The sequence below is a fragment of the Argentina silus genome (genome assembly GCF_951799395.1).
Source record: "Argentina silus genome assembly, chromosome: 21".
In the NCBI taxonomy this organism is placed as follows: Eukaryota; Metazoa; Chordata; class Actinopteri; order Argentiniformes; family Argentinidae; genus Argentina; species Argentina silus.
In genome coordinates, this window is record NC_139675.1 from 1,965,419 (window position 1) to 1,991,680 (window position 26,262).

General features: G+C 48.8%; 1 protein-coding gene across 2 annotated transcripts; it reads left to right on the forward strand.

The window, feature by feature from the left end:
• The first annotated feature begins 152 nt into the window (after positions 1-152).
• On the forward strand, positions 153-26,237 carry sh3d19 (SH3 domain containing 19). 2 transcript variants are annotated; one of them, XM_083693078.1, is made up of 23 exons: positions 153-424; positions 617-757; positions 9,387-9,426; positions 11,355-11,411; positions 12,849-12,889; positions 13,083-13,122; positions 14,046-14,181; positions 15,244-15,421; positions 15,574-16,881; positions 17,524-17,631; positions 17,961-18,082; positions 18,873-18,913; positions 19,031-19,253; positions 19,530-19,598; positions 20,220-20,366; positions 20,860-20,932; positions 21,496-21,626; positions 21,851-21,927; positions 22,337-22,566; positions 23,563-23,615; positions 23,887-24,076; positions 24,819-24,931; positions 25,449-26,237. In XM_083693078.1, the coding sequence occupies exons 2-23, from the start codon at positions 667-669 to the stop codon at positions 25,557-25,559; spliced, it is 3,579 nt and encodes a 1,192-aa protein (XP_083549204.1). In that variant the 5' UTR covers positions 153-424; positions 617-666; the 3' UTR covers positions 25,560-26,237. The 2 variants fall into 2 exon arrangements, with proteins under 2 accessions (XP_083549204.1, XP_083549205.1); XM_083693079.1 differs by lacking the exon at positions 11,355-11,411.
• The last annotated feature ends 25 nt before the right edge of the window (positions 26,238-26,262 follow it).

Consider the following 26,262-nt stretch of genomic DNA (forward strand, 5'->3'; position numbering starts at 1 on the left):
ATTGATTAACCGTTTCCAACGCACCAGCTTTTGCGTCTCATTGCAAGCCATAACATGCTTTGAATGACATCAGTAAACACACACACACACACACACACACACACAGAGCATCACCGCTGTGGGCGGTGGTCAGAGTATCTCAGATGTGGGCAAATAGCGATGCTGTGAAAGTGTTCAGGTTTTGGGGTAACCCAACCATATCAGATGCGCACGTGAGATCGGGCTAAAATCGGTTTTTAATTTTTAATTTAAAACAATTTCCATTCCGCTCACAGTGATTTCACACCCAGTTTGTGGATTTTAATCTCAGCGACAGGAAAACTTTTGTTGCGGTCTGTCAACTCCCGTCTGTCCTCAAGCCCAGGCTGGCACCGCACCGTCCGTGGTAACGGTTGTTGACGTGCGGTCTGTCGGTGCTGACAAGGTAAGCAGACAACTAAATATCACTCATGTTATCATCAGGTATCATCAGCGAGCAGTGGAGTTAATCTGGTTTAATGTCACTGCCGACTCTCAACCTCAGAAAACCAACCAGTCGGTTTCCACCGTAATGAAGTCTCTCCGGTAGTCAGTGAGGAAGTCAGCCGTTAATGGCGCGGTGGTGATGTTGTCTCAGTCACCAGGCACCAGGCACCAGGCACCAGGCACCGCGGTGGTTCTGTCCCGATGGCCGAGGCCAGGCGACAGGCCGAGGAGGAGGAGCTGAGGGATGGACGGGACACACGGAACCGAAGTCGAAATCAACATCAACCAACAGGTATGTCCCCTCGTCAGCTCATTGTCACACTCAGTCGCCGGTTCTTCATCAACAAAGGGGTTTTTTCCTCCTGGATTTCTTCTACCATCGTTTGACTCAGGTGTGATACCAGTTTGGCAGTTGTACCCCGTTTTGTCAAAGCTGACAGTTTTGTCAGAGTTTGCAACATTGTGTCACCTCGTGTTTAGTCCCTGTTCAGGGAATACATTGTTTGTTCCAGTTTCCAGCAATGATGCAAAGCAGCGCAATTATATTGAGATTTTCATGTCTGTTTTGTGAGGATACAATTATTTTGCACATTGTGTTTTTGGGTCTATCAAAAACAACGTACTATCTACGAATAACCCACTAAGTTTTGTCAGCCCACCAGGAACAAAGCTAATTGACTGGGGGGGATTTCATGGTAAAAGTGAGAGTCAGCAGGTTGAGAAATGTGTTTTCGTGACTATCAACAGGTGTGGAAAGCTGACACGGCATCCTGTTGAGTGTGTAGGCCTGTGACAGCACGTCTGTAGAGGAGGAGATACTCCTCCGCTCGTCCTGAGCCACGTCTGGGCCTTTGTGACGTCTCCTTTAGTCCTCGCTCTCTGTCAACCACCTTCAGTTCAGGGTTAGGGTTGGGGTTAGGGTTGGGGTTAGGGTTAGGGTTGGGGTTAGCTAACCCTAACCCAGAGACAGTGATGTCTCCTTTTGTCCTCGCTCTCTGTCAACCACCTTCAGTTCAGGGTTAGGGTTAGGGCTAGGGTTAGGGTTAGGGTTGGGGTTAGGGTTAGCTAACTCTAACCCAGAGACAGTGATGTCTCCTTTTGTCCTTGCTCTCTGTCAACCACCTTCAGTTCATCCATGTCTGATTCTGAATACACACACAGAGACAGAGACCGTATTCCTGTAATAAGCCTGTAAGACTGTTCCTCACAGCATGGAGCTGGTAGGAGCTGTCCTGGTTGTTTTCTGTGGTTGACGCACCGCGTCATTCAATGAAAGTAGCCTCTATTTCCAGCTGGTCGCTTTTCCACCACAGCAGGTTGTTATTGCCCTCCAGGCAGTAAAAACCAACAGTCTGTCAAAGTGCTAAAACCAACAAGTAACTGGTGTGTGTGTGTGTGTGTGTGTGTGTGTGTGTGTGTGTGTGTGTGTGTAAAAGTCCTGTCTGCCATGATGACGCAACAAGTCCCTCACATCCCCTCAGGTCTATTCCGAACGTGCACACCACCCACGCCACCAGTGCTAGCGAAGCTGTCATTCTTCGCAAAATGTCTGACGGGAAATGCAGCTGTGTTGACAGACAGGCTGTTCCTGTTAGGTTTGGCTCCTCATCATTTGTCCGAGTTGTTGATTTTATTTTCCAGTAAAGCACCTTTTGAAAATGTGTTCATATCTGATACCATTCATGCCTTTCGCTTCCAGAGAAAAGGCTTTGAATGAATTCAGACGTCAGCTATTTGTGCTTTGTTTGCTCAGTATGATTTCTATGGAGAGGGTTGATTGGTCTTATCTCGTACCATTCTGACACAGTAGGATTCTAAAAGTGATTATATTTAGAACTCTTCTTCTGTTCCCCAAAACTAACCCCACACCTGTTAAGCAAACACCTGACTTCCCTGTGAACCCACACCCTGCCCACACCCTCCACACCCTCCCCAACCCTGTCATACCCTCCCTACACCCTCCATACCCTCCCCAACCCTCCCCAACACCCCACACCTTCACTAACCCTCATCAACCCTCCCACACCCTCACCAACCCTCCATACCCTCCCCAACACTGTCATACCCTCCCCACATCCACCCCAACCCTCCCCACACCTTCCCCAACCCTCCACACTCTCCCCAACCCTGCCATACCCTCCCCAACCCTCCACACCCTCCCACACCCTCACCAACCCTCCATACCCTCCCCAACACTGTCATACCCTCCCCACATCCACCCCACACCCTCCCGAACCTTCACCAACCCTCCACACTCTCCCACACCTCACCAACCCTCCATACCCTCCCCAACACTGTCATACCCTCCCCACATCCACCCCACACCCTCCCGAACCTTCACCAACCCTCCATACCCTCACTAACCCTCATCAACCCTCCACACCCTCCCGAACCTTCACCAACCCTCCATACTCTCCCCAACCCTCCACACCCTCCCACACCCTCCATAACCAGTGTGTTGGTTCAGGCTGCAGCTGTCTCTATGGGGAGCTCTGCCTGACCTCTTGGGCAGGTGGGCTGCAGCCTGTCAGGACTGCAGCCACTCTGTGTGTGTGTGTGTGTGTGTGTCTGTCTGTGTGTGTCTGTCTGTGTGTGTCTGTCTGTGTGTGTGTGTGTGTCTGTCTGTGTGTGTGTCTGTGTGTGTCTGTCATCTGTTCTTACCCGACTTCATGTCGGTGCCATGTGCCCACTCCACTCATGGATGTGTCATATGAAGTTATTTCGGTCACAAGCTGAGATTTGCCTCCTGAGGACTTTCAGGACAACTGTGCTTTGTACAAGTACGTACCCTGGCTGGTATTCTGTTCAGAGCATGATGTCTACCATTAGACGTGTGCAGTGTGACTCCATAGGTTTTCAGTGGTGATATGACTTCATACAGGACCCTGATCAGTTTGGATTGGCCTCAGTTGAATTGTTCCTGTAGCTAAAGCAACATCCCAGTAAGAGGCACAAGCTGTGCATTCAGTGCCGAGGGTGAATAAAGTCTCCCAAATTGTCACCATTCTAGTGCCAAGGGTGACTTTATTCACCAAAAAAAGCTTAAATTATGATGCTTCATTTTCTAGGCAATCCAAGTTTTGTTGCTAGGTAAACACCACATAGAACAGTTGGTACTCCGGGTGGTGAGTGTTCCGGAGTTCTTTGGCAGTTGGTGAGTTAAGCCCCTCTCCATCCATGACTCCTGTTTGACACCACTGGTCTAATTGCCTCCATTACCTGACTCATGGTGTTCATCAGGCCCAGACTCCATGTTATTCAGAGGTGACATGATGCTCTGTCTGTCTCCTGCTGTCTGCTGTTCGTGTAACGATGGAACCTTCCAGATCTGTGATGTTCTGTTTCGATAGTCAGAGTCATATCATATTTTTTTACTTTGACTATTTGTTTTCTTGATTAGCTAACTCAAAACTTAATCACTCAAACTATAGCCCATTTCATACACAAATGCAATATAAGGCACTTCAATAAAGGAGAGCTAGCTCTTTTGTCTCCTTGAAGATGTCTTCCATGTCAGTTATTCAAATGCAACCGTCATTAGCAACTGAAAATGAGTGTCTCAGAGAAGCTGATTCCATTTTAATTGACTTCCATTTTTGTCCTGTGGGTTTTCCTGCATGCAGTGGATGACATCAATTTGACGACAGAACAGAGTCTAATGACAGTTGTGAAATAACTATTTTCTTTATGGATGATGGAAAGGCTCTCTATTGTTAATATGAACCATGCAGCAAATGAGATTTACGCATTCATATCAATTTATGTATGACCTCAATGGAGAAAATAGATTCACACAAGAAGCCTGCGTTTTCAGTACAGTCTGTCAGCCAAAATGCTCCTCAATGCCGTGAAACCATTTAGTGTGAGATATCTCTGATACGTTTTGAGATGTTTTACATAAAACATTTCACAGAAGTCTATCATTGATTTACATGACAAAGTGATGCTTTGATAATTGAATAATCTCTCTCAGTACGGATATGAATCCTTGGTCTTTGAAGCACTGGCTACTGTCGAAAAAGCAATGACTTGTTTCCATTCACCACATTTCTAAAAAGGACCCAGAAAGGTCTCGCACCTACAATCCTCTCTGGACTGGACACACCCAGTACCATCTGCAGCTGCTGCTTCCCCCCACTAACCCTGTTACCCCCTGTTACCCCCTATAACCCCCAGCCCACCAGAATGGCATGAACCACTCCCTTTGAGAAAGTAGGTGAGACATTGATTTTCACCCTCTGTGTGTGTGTGTGTGTGTGCGTGTCTGCATGTCTGTGTGCGTGTGCGCATGTGTATGTATGTGTGTATGTGTGTGTGTATGTATGTGTGTGCGTGCGTGCATGCGTGTGTGTATGTGTGTGTGTGTGTGTGTGTGTGTGTGTGTGTGTGTGTGTGTGTGTGTGCGCGCGTGCGTGTGCGTGTGTGTGCACTTGTGTGAAGTAGGTTATAAAACCCCCTGGAAGTCTTCTGGGGTTTGGGAGGAAGCAGAGATTCCTTTCTTGTATAAATAAACCCTTAACATGAGATGTCCTGGACATGCCACCATGTCAGTGTGAGATGCTGTGGATGCAGCTTCATAGGCCTGACTGAGAACCGGCTTCTCTCTACACAGCTGTGCCTTTAGCTGAGCCCCGAGCCTCAGCTGGACTTACCCAACCCCTGACCCCTGACCCCAGGCCATTGAAGTCCTAGCTAGCATGCCGTGAGAGAAAGGGAGAGAGGTTTTTTATTTTTTGTATCTCTCTTTCTGTTCTACGCCCACACTTCTACCACTTGTTCCTCACAGAGGGCGGCCCCAGTTCTGAGGGCTAGTGACGTTAGCATGTGGGCTAGTGGTGTTAGCATGTGGGCTAGTGATGTTAGCATGTGGGCCAGTGGTGTTAGCATGTGGGCTAGTGATGTTAGCATGTGGGCTAGTGGTGTTAGCATGTGGGCTAGTGATGTTAGCATGTGGGCCAGTGGTGTTAGCATGTGGGCTAGTGGTGTTAGCATGTGGGCTAGTGATGTTAGCATGTGGGCCAGTGGTGTTAGCATGTGGGCTAGTGATGTTAGCATGTGGGCTAGTGAGAGTGATGGTGTTGTATGGGTTCAAATCAAATCAAAGTGTATCTGTCGTAAACACAGAATCCAGTCGTAGACGGGGTCATGAAATGCTTTGGCCAAGCAGCTCCTCAACAACACAATGAAGTCATAGTAAATCAATAACATAAGGTAGAGTTAGCAGCAGAAAGGTGTGTGTGTGTGTGTGTGTGTGTGTGTGTGTGTGTGTGTGTGTGTGTGTGTGTGTGTGTGTGTGTGTGTGTGTGTGTGTGTGTGTGTGTGTGTGTGTGTGTGTGTGTGTGTGTGTGTGTGTGCGCGCGCGTGCGTGCATGAGAGAGAGAGAGAGAGAGCAAATGTGCAATGTCATAGTTTCTCTCCTGTCAGCGCTCATCTTTATATCTGACATGCGTCCCTGCAGACAGCCATGTCCTGTCCTGTCAGATATACAGAAGCCTTAAGCGTCGACTTTGGCTAAGCTAATATGAACACTAAAGGGAAACCCATTCAACACCATCACTCTCACTAGCGCCCATGCTAACGCATCTGAGCAGGGATCTACAGGTTGGTGTCTTTGGCCCTCGTCTGTTCAGGGATGTTTACTATGAGCTCCGTCATGCGAGGCCTCATAAGGAGTAGTCAGGAGTCAGGAGTCAGGAGTCAGTAGTCAGGAGTCAGGAGTCAGGAGTCAGGAGTCAGTAGTCAGGAGTCAGTAGTCAGTAGTCAGTAGTCAGTAGTCAGGAGTCAGTAGTCAGGAGTCAGTAGTCAGTAGTCAGTGGCCTGGATCCGTGTTTCCCAGCAGCCAGGAGGGTTGGGCCCTCGTCACTGAGCCAACAATAATAAACATGACGTATTAAATAACAATGCTGGGTTTTTGTGGCATTACTGGCACCCTAACCCTAACCCTAGAGACCTCTTCACCCCCACTTCCCCCTGTACTAACCCTAACCCTAGAGACCTCTTCACCCCCACTTCCCCCTGTACTAACCCTAACCCTAGAGACCTCTTCACCCCCACTTCCCCCTGTACTAACCCTAACCCTAGAGACCTCTTCACCCCCACTTCCCCCTGTACTAACCCTAACCCTAGAGACCTCTTCACCCCCACTTCCCCCTGTACTAACCCTAACCCTAGAGACCTCTTCACCCCCACTTCCCCCTGTACTAACCCTAACCCTAACCCTAGAGACCTCTTCACCCCCACTACCCCCTGTACTAACCCTAACCCTAGAGACCTCTTCACCCCCACTACCCCCCTGTACAAGTTTCTCTCCTGTTAATAATTAAAAAAAACAAAAAAAACATTGTGACTGCCACTGGCCCCTGGTCTGAGCATTGATTACTTTGTCTTATCATGACTGATGGATAGATGATTCACTTACTTAGACAAATGTATTTGTTGTAAGTCGCTTTGGATAAAGGCGTCTGCTAAATGCCATGAATGTAAATGTTATCCCGTATGTTGGACATTTTTGTGAATCGCTGATGGAAGCGTTTAGGAAAAAACCCTCTCTCTCAACTGCTGCGTCAGTAGGCGCAATAGGTGGACTTCAAATAGCGTGCTTCAGAAAGTGTGTCACACAGTTTTTTTAGCTCCTGTAAATGTCGAATTGAAAGTGAAATTGTCAGGCTGAGAGAGAGAGAGAGAGAGAGAGATCCAGGGTGAGGTGGTACAATAGGAAAATAAATGTCTTGAATTGTTATAGTGGGTGTTGCCCGCATACGTAACCACATGAGCCAACATGGCTGGAAATAGTGTCTGTCGGCACAGCATGACAACATGTTGATCAGGTCCAATACAATAGACACCATGTTGATCTGAACCACTCAGAGAGTCATGTTGATCAGGTAGGTCCAGTACAATAGTCATGTTGATCAGGTCCAGCCAGGTGCCAACCTGAAACAGGCCCAGGACTCTTGTACTGGAACGTTGCATTGACCTTTGTAGATTCAGAGGGACAGGAGAGAATCTGGAGCAATACTTCCCGAATGACCACATTCCATTAGATCAGATTGGCCAAGTCAACACACACACACACACACACACACCCCAGTGGAGAGAGAGAGAGAGAGCCGTGGGTTTCTGTGTCTTCACACACTCGTTCGTTCAGCACGGGGAAGGAGGGACTTGGAGAACATGCACATCATATTGTGGGAAACGTATCCAGTTCCATTAAACTGTAACAGGTAGGAGCCTCTCCTGTAGTTTCGCTGATTGCTTAGTTCAGTGATTGATAGACTGTTGCACATGTGTGCTGTTCCGGTCACAATGGGTGATTGTGATGATTAACTCTGAGTGTCTGTCCCACTCCCGGCACCGTCTCTTCAACTGAAGCACTTGTTAGCTGTTGAAAACCCAGGAAATTGACTAACCTAGCCATTGTGAGTGCAGCCATTGTGCACAATAGTGAATGGCTTTGGATGTACTATGTAAATGTTGAAGTATTTCCTCTTTGACAAAATCCACCTCTGCCTCTCTGCTTTATATCCACTATCCAGTTCATGTCTTTGTTGACCTGTGTCTGCAACTGTAACCATATCTCACAGACTGCAGTGACAGTAGGTGTGTGAAAATGTCTCTCATGGGGGGATTTCATGTGATGTGATGTGATGAGCAGTCTGTCCTGTTTTCATGTCTCTTGAAGAGGTAACAAGAACCAGGAGCAGGGACAGATATATCATAGCAGGTGTGCCGCAAGGCTTTGTGACAGAGGTATTATATTGACTGTCACAGAATGAGGTCACTGCTTCAGGTGGTCTACAGTGCTAATCTGGTCTCCATTACCTGTCAGATTAAAGGAGCTAAATCCATGTATTTTAATACAAAAGGCCGCTAACGCTAATGCCCTCATGGTGAATGTGGATGTTAGCGTAGCTGCGAATGTGTGCTCCGTGAATCACTGCTTTGTGAGCCGTTGCTAGCCAGCCTGCTGTCACACAGCTCCGTTCCTCCCGGCAACAGAGATTACCCTTTGTCTGAATGGCAGGAAGAAAGCAGGTCACCGGCTGAAAGTGAAGGAAGTAATAAGAGTCATAAGTGTATTGTGTGAGGTTGATCCGGAGAGCCGTGGTGTGTCAACTGATCTCAGCTCCAATGAACAGCACCAGGTGTACAGAGTTACTGATGTCAGTTAGTTTGAAAATCTGTTGAACGTTTGACCAGGAGGATTTCAGATAGTAATGCTTATTGCAGTTATTTTATATTCCCAATAGTGATGACACCCGTACAGCATGTCCTGAATGTATCTCCTCTCCCTACAGACATGTAGAACAGGTAAAACCAGCTTTTTAATCGACGTGTGTGGAATTTTCCGTTTGAGGAAGAGTAATTTTTTCCATTAGGCTTGCTCCTGGTCCCTCCGGTGCAGTACTTCCATAGTAGTGACACAGATCATGGCTCAAATACACCCTTTGGACTCAGATCATAAAAATGAAATCGGGGAGCTTAGTGGCGTAGCACACTAATGCGCTTACCACGTAATCGCAAGGTTCCTGGTTCGATTCCGACCCTCGACCTATCCTGCGTGTCATCCCTCCTCTCTCTCACCCATCCTTCCTGTCAACCTCTACTGTCTCTATCCCAGTAAAGCAGAAATGCCCTAAAAACATATTTAAAAAAAAATGAAGAACAAGAACAACACAAGCCTGGGATTTTAGCTGTTCTAATGTCATCGTGTAACTGGTTGTTCCCGTTTTTTAATAAGTAGCTCAAACACAATACTGTGACATTATTCCAAATGCATACTGATCAACTGCCTTCCTTCTGCAATCTATGTTGTACCTGCAGCTTGCTCTGTTTGTTTCCAAAACCAGGTCTGTGCTCGGTCGGAAATGAAGCCTTTAAACAGAACAGTGACAGGAAACACTCTCTCCTTCTCTTCACAGAACGCTCAGAGAGGAATAAGCCGGAACATTTCCACTCCAGGTATGTCCTCCTGATACACACACCCACACACACACACACCACATACACACCACACACACACACACACACACACACACACACACACACACACACACACACACACACACACACACACACACACACACACCACACACACACACACACACACACACACACACACACACACACACACACACCTCCCAGAGATGGAGACAGATGTGTCTGGGAGATTATAGCCTTAACAACCTTCAACAATCGGAGGACGAGCTCAGAGTAATGCATGGAACGGTGTGTTTGATACCATTCCTCATTCCATCCCATGCATGACAATATCCCCCCATTTCTACGTCCACCAGCCCCCCCTGTTGTCTGTCTCTCCTACGGTAACAGGAGCTCTGTGACATCACTACAGGATAGATATTTTCACCAGACAGTGGAATCCATAGTCTCTGTTTTCACTTGTTGGTGGCCATTGACCAGCAGCCTATTCAAGGGTTGCACTGTGGAATGCTGCAGATCTAGAAGGGCAATCTATAGAGCAGACATTACTCTAAATTCTATGTCTGTACTACAGAGAGTACATTTGTATCTTAATATTCTAGAATGCCCCATTCTCCTGAACAAGGCTGTTGAGGCTATATCTCCCATTCCATCTCTGGGAGTGGGAGTGTGTGTGTGTGTCTCTGTGTGTGTTGTCTCTGTGTGTCTGTGTCTGTGTGTCTGCGTGTCATCTCTGTGCATGTGTGTGTGTGTCTCTGTGTGTGTTGTCTCTGTGTGTCTGTGTGTGTGTGTCTGTCTGTGTGTGTGTGTCTGCGTCTGTGTGTGTGTGTGTGTGTGTCTGTGTTGTCTCTGTGTCTCTCTGTGTGTGTGTGTGTGTGTGTCTGTGTGTGTGTCTGTGTGTGGTTGCTATCCCTTTAACAGACAGTTCTGCTGATGGAGAGGTTGTGAATGAGGCAGACAGACAATGCACTGATTCTGCCTCTTTAACTGACAGTTGGACAGTTGGACGCTGCAGGAAGGTCACAGCTTTTTGAATGGGGGGACAAAACCAGCACTGATGTTGTTGTTGTTGTTGTTGTTGGCCCTCCAGCCAAGTAGGACACCCCTCTCCTACAGCTTGGTATAGCCCTTCCAGCTCATTAAAAAGTCATTCCAAACTCATTATAAGCACAACTTATTCTCTCTGTCCAATTTTGTCCAGGGTATGTCACAGAAACCTCGACGTGTTGTAATTAAAATAGGCGAAACCCACATTTGTTAATTAATTGTTGGCTGTTTCACTCTGTGTATTTCTTGTTTATGGCTTAGCTAATGGTTCCAATTAGCCACGTTGTAGTGAGGGAGAGGCAGGGAAGTGTTGCTGTCTGTCCCCCAGATGGTTCACATCACTAAGCTCTAATGAGCAGAATGTGTCTTAATGTTAGGCCTCTCTCTCTCTGTCTCTCTCTCTCTCTCCCTCTCTGTCTCCCTCTCCCTCCCTCCCTCCCTCCCTCTCTCTCGCCCTCTCTCTCTCTCTCTCTCTCTCCCTCTCTCCCTCTCCTCCCCTCTCCCTCCCCCTCTCCCTCCCTCTCTCTCTCTCCCCCTCTCTCCCTCTCCCTCCCCCCCTCTCTCTCTCCCGTCTGAGACTGTTGTAGCTCAGCAGGGGACTGCTGACCCAGCCGGGGAGGAGTGGTGCGTCAGCTCCCACACAACACCCAGGAAGTCAGTTCCATTTTTAACGACGGTCGCTTTTTAACACCAGACTCCATAAGTGCACTGTCTACGGTTCTAGTGTGATAGGAAGCCAGAGTATCGGACCTGGAACTAGTTCTGAATCATTGTTGTAGGAGAAAGGCCCGAGGATACAAAGTGGATATATCAGGAGGAGGAAGTTGCATGCAGCGGGGGGGGCGGAGGTTGGATCTTCAAAGGCTTGGTTTTAATGATTGTTTCTCTGTCTCGCGCCTCAGCTCTGGTACTGGGTCCTGCTCTCAGACTACCGGCGTCCGCGGCCCCCCTTATCCCAGGTAATGGCTTCTGCTTTTGGGTTTCAGTATTCAGCACTCAGCGGTGGTTATCTTGTCTTGTATGAGGCAGCGTTGGTTGTAGAGCGGGAGACGTGGCCTGCTGTCGCCGTGGTGACTGCGGGGGGGGGGGGGGGGGGGGCGTTGCAGCTCAGGGTTGATAACACACCTCCAGCACTATTTTCCTGCAGTGTTAGTCAGCGTTTAATCCTCAGAGAGAGTGATGAAAGTCTTGGATACTTTTGTCTGTTTCTCTTTTACACGGGTGTCTAGCTGTGGCCTATACGCCAATGACATGCAAGATTCCCATGGATTTCTTGTGCCATTGCCTCAGATGTTCCACCATTCGACACTTCAGGACTGTCTACTCTTTGAATACCGTACACTCTGATGTTGTAGTCAGTTGCTGGGGTGTTTTACTTTCGAGAACTCTCTCTATCTCTCTCTCTCTCTGTCCATCTCTGTCCATCTCTCTATCTCTCTCTCTCTCTCTGTCCCTCTCTTTCTCTCTCTGTCCCTCTCTCTCTCTCTGTCCTTAAACAACACTGGTTTATGGATAATTATCACCATCTGTCCAGCACAGTCATTCTGTTGCCAGCATCTGCTGCTGTCAAGTGCCCTTAATTGAAGAAATCCATTTTTTTGTGTGTGAGATCCTTAGAGATGTTTTAAAACACCAGTGTTCCCGTAAACAGAAAATGACTGTGTTGTGTAGAATGTTAGATCAGACACTTAGAAAGGACAGTTTTCCTGATGAGAGGAGACCTCATTTCTTGGGTAAAAGACGCAAGGCGTCACACAGGCAGCTTCTTCAATGTTCTGAGATGGAGGATAGAAAAGAGTGTGTGAGTGAGTGTGTGTGTCGTCTCTGTGTGTCGTCTGTGAGTGTGTGTCTGTGTCGTCTCTGTGTGTTTGTTAATTGCCCAATAAGACAGATGGTAAACAAGTGGTGTGTGTGTGTGTGTGTGTGTGTGTGTGTGTGTGTGTGTGTGTGTGTGTGTGACTATGTGGCCCACAGGCTTGTTCCCCTGTTCATTGTGCTACAAAGAGTCAGACAACCTCTCTCACACCCTAGTCTTCTCCTCCATGTCCTCCCCTCCATGTTCTACCTCTTCTCCTCCATGTTCTAACTGTTCTACCTCTTCTCCTCCATGTTCTAACTGTTCTACCTCTTCTCCTCCATGTTCTAACTGTTCTACCTCTTCTCCTCCATGTTCTAACTGTTCTACCTCTTCTCCTCCATGTTCTAACTGTTCTACCTCTTCTCCTCCATGTCCTCCCCTCCATGTTCTACCTCTTCTCCTCCATGTTCTAACTGTTCTACCTCTTCTCCTCCATGTCTTCTCCTCCATGTTCTAACTGTTCTACCTCCTCCCCTCCATGTTCTAACTGTTCTCCCTCCTCCCCTCCATGTTCTAACTGTTCTCCCTCCTCCTCCAGCCAGGGACCCCTGTCCTCTGTACGAGCTGCCATCAAGAGAAGTGAGTTTCTTATTGTCGAGCGTGTTCAATGCTTTGTGCTATGCTTTCACATTGGCTGGTTTTACAATATGGCAAACATTACTGTACTTATTGTTGCATGCATATATGAAAAATCTATACGTATATACGTGTGTATATATATATATACATGTTATTTAATTAAAATATTAAATTCAATGTTTTGTTTCCACAGCGAGAACAAACACACAGTGTGACCACGCCAGGGACAGGAGGTAACGTAACCAGAGGAGCTGTCTGCACCTCAACACGAGGGAATCAACATTCCCACACTGTCCATGTACATGGTTGAATACACTGTCCGTGTACATGGTTGAATACACTGTCCATGTACATGGTTGAATACACTGTCCATGTACATGGTTGAATACACTGTCCGTGTACATGGTTGAATACACTGTCCATGTACATGGTTGAATACACTGTCCATGTACATGGTTGAATACACTGTCCATGTACATGGTTGAATACACTGTCCGTGTACAGGGTTGAATACACTGTCCATGTACATGGTTGAATACACTGTCCATGTACATGGTTGAATACACTGTCCATGTACATGGTTGAATACACTGTCCATGTACATGGTTGAATACACTGTCCGTGTACATGGTTGAATACACTGTCCATGTACATGGTTGAATACACTGTCCATGTCCATGGTTGAGTACATTGCTCTATAATCAAAGGCATATGCCCCACAGCAATTATGCAGGAAAGAGAACTCATGTTGCAGTGCGATACACATGTTTTTCATTTGAAACTGTGACATTTTCATTCGACTTGTGCAATAAAGCAACGAAAGTGATAGTTTAGTACACAAAGGCAGAATGGTATGATTTATTACCCCTGACTTCACACTGGTGTATAACCGTTAAAGAATGTCATAATGGTCTGTAAAATCACTTCGAATGCAAAGTAATGCTCTGATTGAGTGTTGTGATTACTCAGGGCTGACGGAGTGTCAGTGTTTTGTGGTCACAAAAACAGGAAAACATTTAAATTAAAAAAATAAATTATGTCGAGTCTAACACCAGGGCCAAGTTTGCGCACACCACTTCTGAACATAATTGCCTGGCGCAGTCTTTTTGCATCATGGGTGATGCTAACCATGGGGAGGGAACGCCTTGTGTTTCAGACGACCAGAGATAACCATCCTCTCAGCAGAGCCGCTTGCCAGCACCGCCTGGTTCCCTGGGGCTTCTGGGGGATTCCCGCCTCCCCCGCCCCCTGCCCAGCAGACCTGGTCGGGGAGCATCCAGCCAGCCGCCCAGGTACTGTCCTGGGCCTTTAGCTAACGTGACAGGCTAGGGGAGACCCGGGTACTGTCCTGGGCCTTTAGCTAACGTTAGAGGCTAGGGGAGACCCGGGTACTGTCCTGGGCCTTTAGCTAATGTTACAGGCTAGGGGAGACCCGGGTACTGTCCTGGGCCTTTAGCTAATGTTACAGGCTAGGGGAGACCCAGGTACTGTCCTGGGCCTTTAGCTAATGTTACAGGCTAGGGGAGACCCAGGTACTGTCCTGGGCCTTTAGCTAATGTTACAGGCTAGGGGAGACCCGGGTACTGTCCTGGGCCTTTAGCTAATGTTACAGGCTAGGGGAGACCCAGGTACTGTCCTGGGTGTTTAGCTAACGTGACAGGCTAACGTTACAGTTTAGGTTGATACTGTTTTCAAGCATTCTCCTCTGAACTAGAACACTCGTGTACTTCTGTGAATCCAGAGTTTCCCACTCTGAATCTCCTAATAAGCCAATAATGAGCCCTAAGCTAAATCCCATGCTAAATCTTGGTGGGAAGCTCAGAGTTTCCGAGGAGCACTTGAATGCACCGTTAGTACGGTATGCATGGGTTGCCCCAGGTGAACACATTACATTTAGTAAGATTTAGACTGTTGGGAAACAGACCAGTCAGGCGAGTGGTTTGGTCGTGATTTCACCACGCCTGGTGATGGTGAGTGATCAAGTTAAGTGTGACAAGAACCATCAAACCAATGAATGACATGGAGATGGTATTGACCAATCACATGGAGATGTTAATGATTTCAGTCCACTTCACACAGACTTGCTCTGCTGCCTGATACACAAGAAAAGGATTCCTAAAACCCTTTATTTCCTTGCAAATGCATGAACTACACACTTGGCATTGAAACTGACACGGCAGGTGATGCATGAATGAATTATAATAGCATTAATTTACAGTATGACAATGTTGCACGCCTCATTAACCCCACTACAGTAGTCTAAGCTGCTTAGGGAAGCATGTGCTTGATCACGTGTGTGTGTGTGTGTGTGTGTGTGTGTGATTAGTGTGTGAACCCCCTCTCTCTTGTCTTAGCCCCCGCCATCCTATGACCAGGTGATCAAGGAGAAGACCCAGGAGCACGTTACCACGCCGACCGCAGCCCCCCGCAGGTCGGTGACCATCGCCACCCAGACCGACCCTGTGGAGGAGGAGGACGCGCCCGCCGCCGGCCCAGAATGCACTGCAGCTCCGCAGCCAATCAAGAAGACTGGTGAGACCAGGAGTGACGTTCTCACTGTTTGTTGACGTTTTGGATGGATGATGTGTTACGGTGTATGTCTTTGTTTACACTATTGTTTATACTATTGGTTACTATTGTTTCAGTGAAAACTAAAATATCCTCTTCATCGATTCCCTCTTCAGTGAAAAAGCCTCAGAAGCCGCCAAGACCGTCGTTGCCTAAACCTTTACAAAGTGACTGGACCGCTGAAACATCCGGTCCCAACCCGGCGGACACCACAGCCACCACACCCACTGACACAGAGAACCACACTGACACCACAGCCACCACACCCACTGACACAGAGAACCACACTGACCCCCAGTCAGCCGCTAATACAAAGAACCAGACTGACCCCCAGTCAGCTGCTAACACAGAGAACCACACTGACCCCCAGTCAGCTGCTAACACAGAGAACCAGACTGACCCCCAGTCAGCCACTAACACAGAGAACCACACTGACCCCCAGTCAGCTGCTAACACAGAGAACCACACTGACCCCCAGTCAGCTGCTAACACAGAGAACCAAACTGACCCCCAGTCAGCCACAGTCCAACCCAGCCACCCAGAGACCAGCTGCACCATCTCATACTCCCCGTCCCCATCAGTGACTGTCACGGTCCCGCTCCCTGAGCCCAGTTCTACCACTGCCCCCTCTGTCCCCTCTGAACCCACCGTTCCCTCCTCCACAGAGTCCGTACCCACCCAACGCCCTACCCCACTTCCTCGTTTGAAGTCCCTCAAACAGCTAATCCCAGAGGAGGTCAAAGTTCAGACCCTCGTGCGGTTCAGTGACAATGGGGACATCGCCGAGGTGACCACTCCCTCTGGCACGGCGGCCCCTCCCTCTGGGACGTACCTGCAGGACCTTTTAGACGTGTTTTGCTCCGACGGCCAATGGGACCAGAGCTGTGACGTCGGCAGCGACCAATCGGACAGGAGTGACCAAAGCGAGGACGGTGGCGGCAGTGACAGCGGCGAAATGAGCGCCCTCCACAGCCAACGCAACATCCGCGCCCGCATCCAGGCCCTGGAGAGGCAGGCCAGCATCGACAGGGCAGAATGCCCCGAGCCTCTGCCCAGGAACGCGCCAAACCCCAAACCCCCCGTGGTGGCGGCTAAGCCCGCCCTGGCCCCCAGGCCTCTCTCCAACCCCACCCCGGCACCCAGACCCCAGCTCCCCAGGAAACCTGTGGAACCACCACCGCCTAAGGAGGAACCGGAGGTGCCCCCCACCAAGACAGCCATCCTGCCCCCGTCAAGGTCCTCCGTCTTGGCCAGAGCCAAGAGCTTCCTGCCCCTAGAGGCGGAGGGTCCGGCGGTTCCCCAGGCCGGTCCCCCCACGCCTCAAGAGAAGCCCCGCAAGGAGCCACTCAACCTCAACAACCACAACTCCGTCTCCGTCTCCACGGAGACCGAGGCAGAGAATGAATACGTGGACAACCCCGCAAGTAAGTGTCACGCTTTCACCACTGACAACAGTACACAGTAGTTTACTGGAACTGTGCCCTAAGACAAAAGATAAAAGGACCACTGTTTAGTAACTAACCATGGTTAAACAGTAACTAACCATGGTTAAACAGTAACTAACCATGGTTAAACGCCACTGGTTGTGTGAGGTACATTTGTGGGTTGTCCCACCCTCCGCCTCTGCTTGACCTACAGGTTCTGTTTACCTACCGTTGTTTACCTACCGCTGTTTACCCACCACTGTTTACCTACCGCTGTTTACCTACCACTGTTTACCTACCGCAGTTTACCTACCACTGTTTACCTACCACTGTTTACCTACCGCTGTTTACCTACCGTTGTTTACCTACCGTTGTTTACCTACCTGCCTTTGAAAAGTTTATGGGCTCCCCGCCTTGTAACATTGTATTTAATGTTTAAACTTCAGGCGGGGAGCTATATCAGAGCAGAGCCATCCAATTACACCAAACTTAATGTAAAACCATTTTCATTAAACTATTAAACACGACTTCAGTGTCCTGATTGAACGACATGTTTGTGAGGGTGTATACTGTTGAGTAACGTGTAAAATGTCTTCTCAGTCTCCCTCCACCTCATCTAACAAACACTGTCTCTGTCTCCAGAGCCGACCCCGGCCAAGCCTCTGCGCGTGGGGGGCAGTGGGGGCTCCTTCAGCAGGCAGAGTGTAGCCCGGAGGCCCACCACCATCAGGGTTCCCAGCAAGGCTAAACGTGAGTCTCTCCTCCTCCTCCTCCATCTCTTCTCTGAAAGTGGGTGTGGATGTGTGTGTGTCTGTGTCTCTGTGTCTCTCTCTCTGTGTGTGTGTGGTGTGTTCCATATGCACATATGTACATGTACTCTTTGATCTCCACCTGGGCTACCTTGAAAAGAAAGACGTACGTTTCAATCCCATGAATTATCAATATACGTGTGTGTGTGTGTGTGTACATGTATGTTTGTGTTCATTATAAACAATCGTGATTCTGGGACTTGTAGTCATTGTTTGTCCAGTGTTTAGAACAGTGTGTCCAGACTGACTGTGGATGTTATCCTCTCTCAGTGTTTGAAGAGTCCCAGGACAGCCCTCCTCCCCTCCCTTCCCAGAAGCCCGTGGGCGCCCTGCCTCCCCCCGTGACCCGGAAACCCAGCCTCACCCCCAGCCTCCCCCCCCGCCCCTCCCAGGTACTGTACAGCCAGCAGGAAACACAGCAGATTCAGGCAGTGGAATCACAGTACCCACGTTGACCTCTCCTCCCCTCTCAGTGTGAGCCCCTGAGAGGAGCACAGGGCATGACGGTGCCTTTCCACTGGAGGAAGGCTTAGGAGAGGAGGAAACAGTTGAAGTGCTACTTTGCATTTCCCTTGGAGCAACAAATCTCTCTGTGTCTACTTTGGTCAGCCTTGAAATAGCAGCCCAATCAAAAGGCTGCCAAACCAGTTATTTACCTCTCCACCCCTCCACCCTCCACACCCCACCCTCCACCCTCCACCCCCCACCCTGCCTGTGGTTTCACCTCCACAAAGGGCCCATTGTGGCACTGGGTAATCAAGGCCAACTGCAGAGTGGTCCTCTGTGGCTCAGTTGGTAGAGCATGGTGCTAACAACGCTTAGGTTGGGGGTTTGATTCCCGCTGGGACCCTATATACTGAAATGTATGCACTCACTGCAATTAAGTCACTTTGGATAAAAGCGTCAGCTAAATGGCAGATATTATTATTATTATTCTGATATTAGAGGTAGCTGCTAGAAGTGGTTATTGACTGATTGAGGGGGCTGTTAGCTGGTTGCTTTGGTTGCCTAGTTGCCGAGCACTGGGAAGGTAGACGGCGGTAGACTAGAGTTTAGAGAGGTTGCCTAGATGTGTCATCTGCTGTCAGTTACTTCTCTGGAGAATGAACTTCACATCCACTTTCTGAAGAGAGAAAAAAATGTCAAATGTTGTGTGTCTGTGTGTTGATTTTTTACCTGTAGAACTCGATCCATTCTGAACCAGAGCCGTCTCTCCCGCCCAGGTGAGTCACGTAGAGTCAACAGTAGGTTCACAGACTCGTATCACATACTGGGTATGATGTTACCATGCTTAATCCATCCAGTCTAGTAAACATTATACTGCTGCTGAACTCTTCCAGGCCCAGTGGAGTGAAGGTCCTTCCCCCTCGCCCACCTTCAGTCAAAGCAGGCCCAGGGAGGCCCCCCCCGCCCCGCTTAGACGGCCCTCACCGCCCCCCCTCGGTCCACGGAGCCCCAGGGGGGGTGTCGCTAAAGCAGGCCCAGGGCCAGAAGCCCAAGAGGAAGGGGCCTGTCCTGCCCCCCAGGCCCAACCCAGGACACCGTCTCTACAACAAATACACTGTGAGAGCTGCCTCCCTCCCACCCTGCTTCTCTCCCTCCTCCTCTCTCCCTCCTCCTCTCACCCTCCCTCCTCCTCCCTTGCTCCCTGCCTCCCTTGCTCCTCCTCCCCTCCCTCCCTCCGTCCGTCCGTCCCTCCCTCCCTCCCTCCCTCCTGCCCCCAAGGCTCCTAGAGGATTCCACTATTGTTGTTGTTGTACTCTATGGGGCGTGAGAAGTGTCACATGATGATGATGGTGTCATGTGAAGGTTGTCTCTTGTGTGTGTTCCTGCCTACAGCTTGAGCTCCCTCATGGAATAGCAGAGTTTGACTACAATGGCAGCCACACAGGAGAGCTCTCCTTCCAGGTAAATGATCAGACGAGTGACTGATGGAGTTCACCTCTTGCAGACCCTGAACATTGTAGGAAGCCACCTTACCTCGCCAACGTTACATCTTCTCCAACAACTCTGTTCTGAACCTAAATGACCTTTAGACCTTCAGTAGTACCCTGGTTTCTTTGTAAGGGAGACATGAGTCACAGAAACGAGTAACTCATGTCTATATCTAAGGTGCCTACCACTGCCGTTGTGCCCTTGAGCAAGGCAGTTACCCCCTGCTACCCCCCTGTACAAGTTCTCTCCTGCTAATAAAATATATTTTAAAAAAATTATTTAAAAAAATAGCCTACTGGCATTACGACTGCCCCTGGTGTGAGCATTGATTACTTTGTCTTATGATGACTGTTGGATAGATGATTCACTTACTTAAACAAATGTATTGTTGTAAGTCTAAGTTAGTGCTAAATGCCATGAATGTAAATGTAAAAAGGCACTTAACCCCTAACTGCTCCAGCGGTGCTGACAATGGCTGACCCTGTGCTCTGAGCTCTGTTGTGGGGGGGTGCATGTGTGTTGTCCTGGGGGGGGGGGGGTAAATAAAAGACCTATCTTCTATCTTCTTCTCATCTTGCTGTTTTTCCCTCACAGAAAAATGAGGTTCTGCTGCTGCTGGAGCAGGTGGACCACAAGACATTTGAGTGCCAGGTAGGAGACACCAGGGGCCCGGTCCAGAAGACCCGGATGAAGGTCATCACTCCTCTGTCCTCCAGTGTCCCCAACAAACCCTCGCCTCAGGTAATGTCCACTAACCGGCTGTCAATCAGAACACAGCAGTCTCTCTCCTCCTGATTGGCTGTCTCTCTCTTCCTTGCTCTACTACTGTTTTCTCTCTCTTTTGTTCTCTCTCCTTTTGGATCCCTCTCTCTCTCTCTCTCTCTCCCCCTCCCTCTCTCTCTCTCTCCCCCTCCCTCTCTCTCTCTCTCCCTCCCTCTCCCTCTCTCCCCCACTCTCTCTCCCCCTCCCTCTCTCTCTCTCTCCCTCCCTCTCCCTCTCTCCCCCACTCTCTCTCCCCCCCTCTCTCTCCCTCCCTCCCTCCCTCCCTCCCTCCCTCTCTCTCTCTCTCTCTCTCCCTCCCTCCCTCCCTCCCTCCCTCCCTCTCTCTCTCTCTCTCCTTCCCCTCTCTCTCTCTCTCTCCCTCCCCCCTCTCTCTCTCTCTCTCCCCCCCTCTCTCTGTAATATTGATGAAGAGATGTGTTTGTGATGAGTGTGTGTGTGTTTCTGTCTGTAGGGCACCAGTCCCTCTGGGTCTCGTAAGGACAGCAGTGGACTCCAAGTCTATGCTGTCTATGACTTCAACTCAGGTACTGTAGCTGCACACTCTGGCCCAAAATCAAATCATGTCACAGTTTATCTGTCATAGACACAGAATACAGCCGTAGACGGTGCAATGAAATGCTTAGGGCAAGCTAGCTCCAACAAAGTAATAATAATAATTTAAAAAATTGCATAAGGTAGCACAGTATTGAGCAGCAGAAACAACAATAGTGGGGTGACTGGTAGCAGCAGTAGTATATAATAGTGTGAGTGTGCGTGCATGCGTGCGTGCGTGCGTGCGTGTGTGTGTGTGTATTGACATACACAGTTAATACTGGCACACCACAGCTGCTGTTGGACTGAAGTATTTCAACACCATGAAACTGTCTGAACTTCTACAAATCATTACTGTGTTGCAATATGAGAATTCAGTCGTTACTGAATTTTAAATGCTGGGTTTGGGGGCAAGGGGGTTATAGGTGTGTGTGTGTGTGTGTGTATGTGCGTGTGCGTGTGCGTGTGTGTGTGTGTGTGTGTGTGTGTGTGTGTGTGTGTGTGTGTGTGTGTGTGTGAGACCAGGGTGGTACTGACGTGTGTGTCCTGTGTCCAGAGGGTCCGGGGGAGCTGTCTCTGAGGGTGGGGGACGTGGTGACCATGGTGGAGCAGGTGGACAGTGACTGGTACCGTGGCTCCTGTAACGGCTCCTCCGGTTGCTTCCCCGTCAACTACGTCAAAGTCATGGTACCACTCTCCCCTTCTCCCCTTCTCCCCTTCTCCCCCTCTCCCCCTCTCCCACTCTCCCCCTCTCCCACTCTGAGATCTTGTGCCAAAAAAATCATATTAAGCTGTATAAGATTTCTCAATGTACAGAAGGCTTCCTTCACTGGGCTTCCTTCACTCCACAATGTGTTTTTGGAAATTAGATAGTTTTGTCGTTTTGTTTATAGAATTCTTTTTCCACACAGACAAATGCACCAACACCAACTCGGACACCGACACCTACCAATGTGAAGAAAGCAAGACCCCCACCTGCAACAGTCAGGTAAGGTTTCTCTGAGCATTGGGCCTCGACCAAGCCCTGACACAACTCCTGACCACACCCTGACCACACCCTGACCGCATCCTGACCACATCCTGACCACCTTCACTGTTAACTCCTTCAGTGTGAGTGTGAATAAAGTCGCCCAAACTGTCACCATTCTAGAGTGCCAAGGGTGACTTTATTCACCAAGAAATGCATAAATGATGATGCTTCATTTTGTAGCCAATCAAAGTGTTGTTGCTAGGTAAACTCCACATAGAACACTTGGAACTCTAGATGGTGAGTGTTCCGGAATGATTTGGCAGTTGGTGAGTTAAAGTAGGTCCTGGGTAAACACTTGATGTGAGGTAGGGACTGTAGTCAGCGTATCCTTCCTCGTGGCTCAACCGTGCTTGTGTTTCCTGCACAGCGGCCCCAGGGGGGTGGCGAGGTTCGACTTTGAGGGCGAGCACAGCGATGAGCTGTCCTTCAGCGAGGGCGATGTGATCCAGCTGAGGGAGTATTTGGGACAGGAGTGGGCACGAGGACAGCTGGGCGACTACACCGGGATCTTCCCCATCAACTTTGTAGACGTCATAGAGGACCTTCCTCCCCCCCCCGCACAGAAGCAGACGGCCCCCACCAAGGTGGCACTGCCAGGTAAGGGTCACATGTCCATGAAGGAGTTCATCTTTTATTTTTTATTTTTTATTTGTTTGGTCTTGATTTATTTGTTTAACCTATTTATGCAGGGGATACAAATATTCAAATACTCTTCCCATATGTAACAATGGGTATGCTTTCATACACTTATAAATTAAAACTAACCCCATAATTCATTCACTCATATGCAAGGACTTGTCTTGACATACAGACAGACAGTGCACCGTTATCTGAGCCTTACATTTATTATTGATGACAACAAAAGCTGTGTGTGCTCAGTCTGAACTAGACTACAGTCAACTCCACTGCTCCCTCCATCCCTCCCTCCCTCCCTCCCTCCATCCCTCCACCCCTCCCTCCCTCTCTTGTTGTGTGGGCTGATATCCCCTCTCTGTGGAATGCCAGGAATCTGTCCATATGTTTATGTTTCATTCAAGCTTTGTGTAGGAGTGGCCTGGGGGGGTCCAGTGGTCCAGCACCATGGCCTGGGGGGGTCCAGTGGTCCAGCACCACGGTCTACAGTGCTCACATATGCCCATGTCGGCATGGGTTAGAATCTGGCTCCTGTCCTGCTGACATACCCTCTCCTCCTTACTCTCCTGTCTTTCTCCACTGTCTCTATTTTTTTTCAATAAAAATTAAACGTATAACAGTGGGATTGCCTCACAAAAAAAAACGAAAAACCCCCCTCAGTGTAGGTCCTATGGCACCATAAATGTAAATGTAAATGTCCTATGTTGACCCCTTCTTGTTAATACAGAGTACAGTGGACTCTTGTGTCCCACTGGTGTTTCTCCCTGGACGTAGCGATGAGAAGTAGCCTAGCATACGCCTACACTCTCATTCAGTGTTATGCTGAGTGGTTGTTCTTCTTCTACGATATGTACTCTCTTTGTCTGTCAATAACCAGACAGTTGTTGTTCTTCTACGATATGTACTCTCTTTGTCTGTCAATAACCAGGCAGTTGTTCTTCTTCTTCTGCTTTCTCTCAGGCATGGTTGCCTCACCCTCAACCAAGAACAGAGAAGCTGCCAAGTCCGTTAAGGTATGGTGCCAGACTGGCATAACTAGTGTGTGTGTGTCTGTCTGTCTGTGAGTGAGTGAGTCTGTGAGTGAGTGAGTGTCCCATATGCCCAGTAATCTGTCTGTCTGTCTGTCTGTGTCTGTCCCATATGTCCAGTAATCTGTCTGTCTGTCTGTGTCTGTCCCATATGCCCAGTAATCTGTCTGTATGTCTGTGTCTGTCCCATATGCCCAGTAATGTGTGTGTGTTTGTCCCATATGCCCAGTAATGTGTGTGTTGTCCCTGTGTGCAGCCTCCCTCCCCGGGCGGTGAGGAGTGGGTCGTGGCGTTGTACGCCTTCACAGGGCAGACGGAGGAGGACCTGACCTTCCAGCAGGGAGACTGCATCCTGGTCAAAGAGCACATAGACTCAGACTGGTGCTCTGGGAGGCTCAACGGCAAACAGGGCTTCTTCCCCAAGGCCTTTGTAGAGCCCAGCTCAGGTAATGGACTGGAGCTGTGTAACGGTGCCCTCGTGTGGTTGGAGGGAGAAACGCGTTTTGTGTGGAGTTGTTATATGACAAGCAACTTTTGTGTGGAGTTGTTATATGACAAGCAACACAATACAACACAAATGTGAATCACATTGTTATACTGTATCAGACATTAATTGCAGTTCGGCCGACTTATAGGGTAGCATAGTAGGAAGTAGTCCAGCCTAGTCGGTGACTATGAGTTGGCTGTCATTATGGAGCTTTTCCTTTTGTGGAGTGTTGAGTAGCTGTCTTCATTATGCTATGTACATATCCATATGCAGTGCTGAGTGCCTCTGTCTCTGTGTCTGTGTCTCTCTGTCTGTCTCTGTGTCTGTGTCTCTCTCTCTGTCTGTCTGTGTCTGTCTCTCTGTCTGTCTCTGTGTCTCTCTGTCTATCTCTGTGTCTCTCTCTGTCTCTCTGTCTGTCTCTCTGTCTGTCTGTCTCTCTGTCTGTCTCTGTGTCTCTCTGTCTATCTCTGTGTCTCTCTCTGTCTCTCTGTCTGTCTCTGTGTCTGTCTCTCTGTCTGTCTCTGTGTCTCTCTGTCTATCTCTGTCTGTCTGTCTGTCTGTCTGTGTCTCTGTCTCTGTCTGTGTGTCTGTCTATCTCTGTCTGTGTGTCTGTCTCTGTCTGTCTGTCTGTCTGTCTGTCTGTCTGTCTGTCTGTCTGTCTGTCTGTCTCTGTCTGTCTGTCTGTCTGTGTCTGTCTCCAGGCCAGTCAGCTGGGTGGGATGCAGAGCAAGGCGCTGGGACTGAGACTGAAGGAGGCCGAGCCAAAGCGCTGTTTGAATTCACATCAGAGTGTGAGGAGGAGCTCTCTCTGAAGGTGAACATTCCTGACACTGCCTACATGACGTTGGAGCCAACGGCGGGGTAGATAGAGAGGCCAACGGCGGGGTAGATAGAGAGGCCAACGGCGGGGTAGATAGAGTAGCCAACAGCGGGGTAGATAGAGAGGCCAACGGGGGGGGGTAGATAGAGTAGCTTGACCTGAGAGGTTTATCGAACTCATGACCTTAATATCATAATAATAATATACGCCAGTTAGCTGACGCTTTTACCCAAAGCGACTTACATTACAGTGAGTGCATATATTTATCAGTATACATGGTCCCAGCGGGAACCAAACTAGGTAGATCACCAGAAGTCACATGGCAAATCCTTGACGTTAATACACACTGTAGATCAGTGGAGGGAGGAATTGTAGGACGTGTGTTTGATACCATTCCTCATTCCATTCCATGCCATGCATGACAATGAGGCCTGTCCTCCGATTTCTACCTCCACCAGCCTCCCCGGCTGTAGATGGTCGTGTGTTACGGGTCTCTCTGTCTCCTGTGCAGGTGGGGGACGTCTTGACCAACTTGGAGTCCATTGATGATGAGTGGTTCCTGGCGGATCTGAAGGGGAAGCGCGCGATGGTCCCTAAAAACTATGTCCAAGTGCTGGCGTAGCCATGGATGGGTTTCTGATGACGCAACTCTGAACCAGGACACTGGGGCACGGCAGACACCATTTTGTGCCTTTGGTGCGTTGCCAGACCAGAGCAATGGATTATCAACCACGGAAATATGACACCCTGAGATAGAGAGAGGATAAGGAAACTGGATCTTTCCCAGTGGTGAAGCTGAACTAAAAAGGGTCTTTTCTACTAGAACGAGAACCTGCAGTATTTCTCTACTTTGCTGAAAACACAGATGTCTGGTTTATCAACGAGAGCAAATGACTGTCTTTTTGAATGCAACCGTTCCGCATGTTTACAATATTTATAAATGTACGAATATTAAATGAACTTTTTATGCTGATGTACCTGTGCCGACGGCAGGCTGTAACTCATAAGGGTGTACTGAGCACGTTTTGCACATAACCTGGGGGTGTTCCTGCCACAAATCTTTAGTTTTTGTTCATCACTGACTGTGCAGTATTCCCAAGGCAGTTTTTGTTCCACACACCACCATTGCACATAACATAACTGTTACAGATGCTGTACAATCTTATTTACTTCACAATTTTGTCAAATTATTGTCAAGCCCGGCAATATGCTTCTCCAGAAGTGATGCGCCACCTAGTGGTAAAAGTGTGTTCTGACGCTCCCCCTCAATATCCACTATGATGACTATCATGAAATAAAGATGTATACAATAAAACATGGTGGTA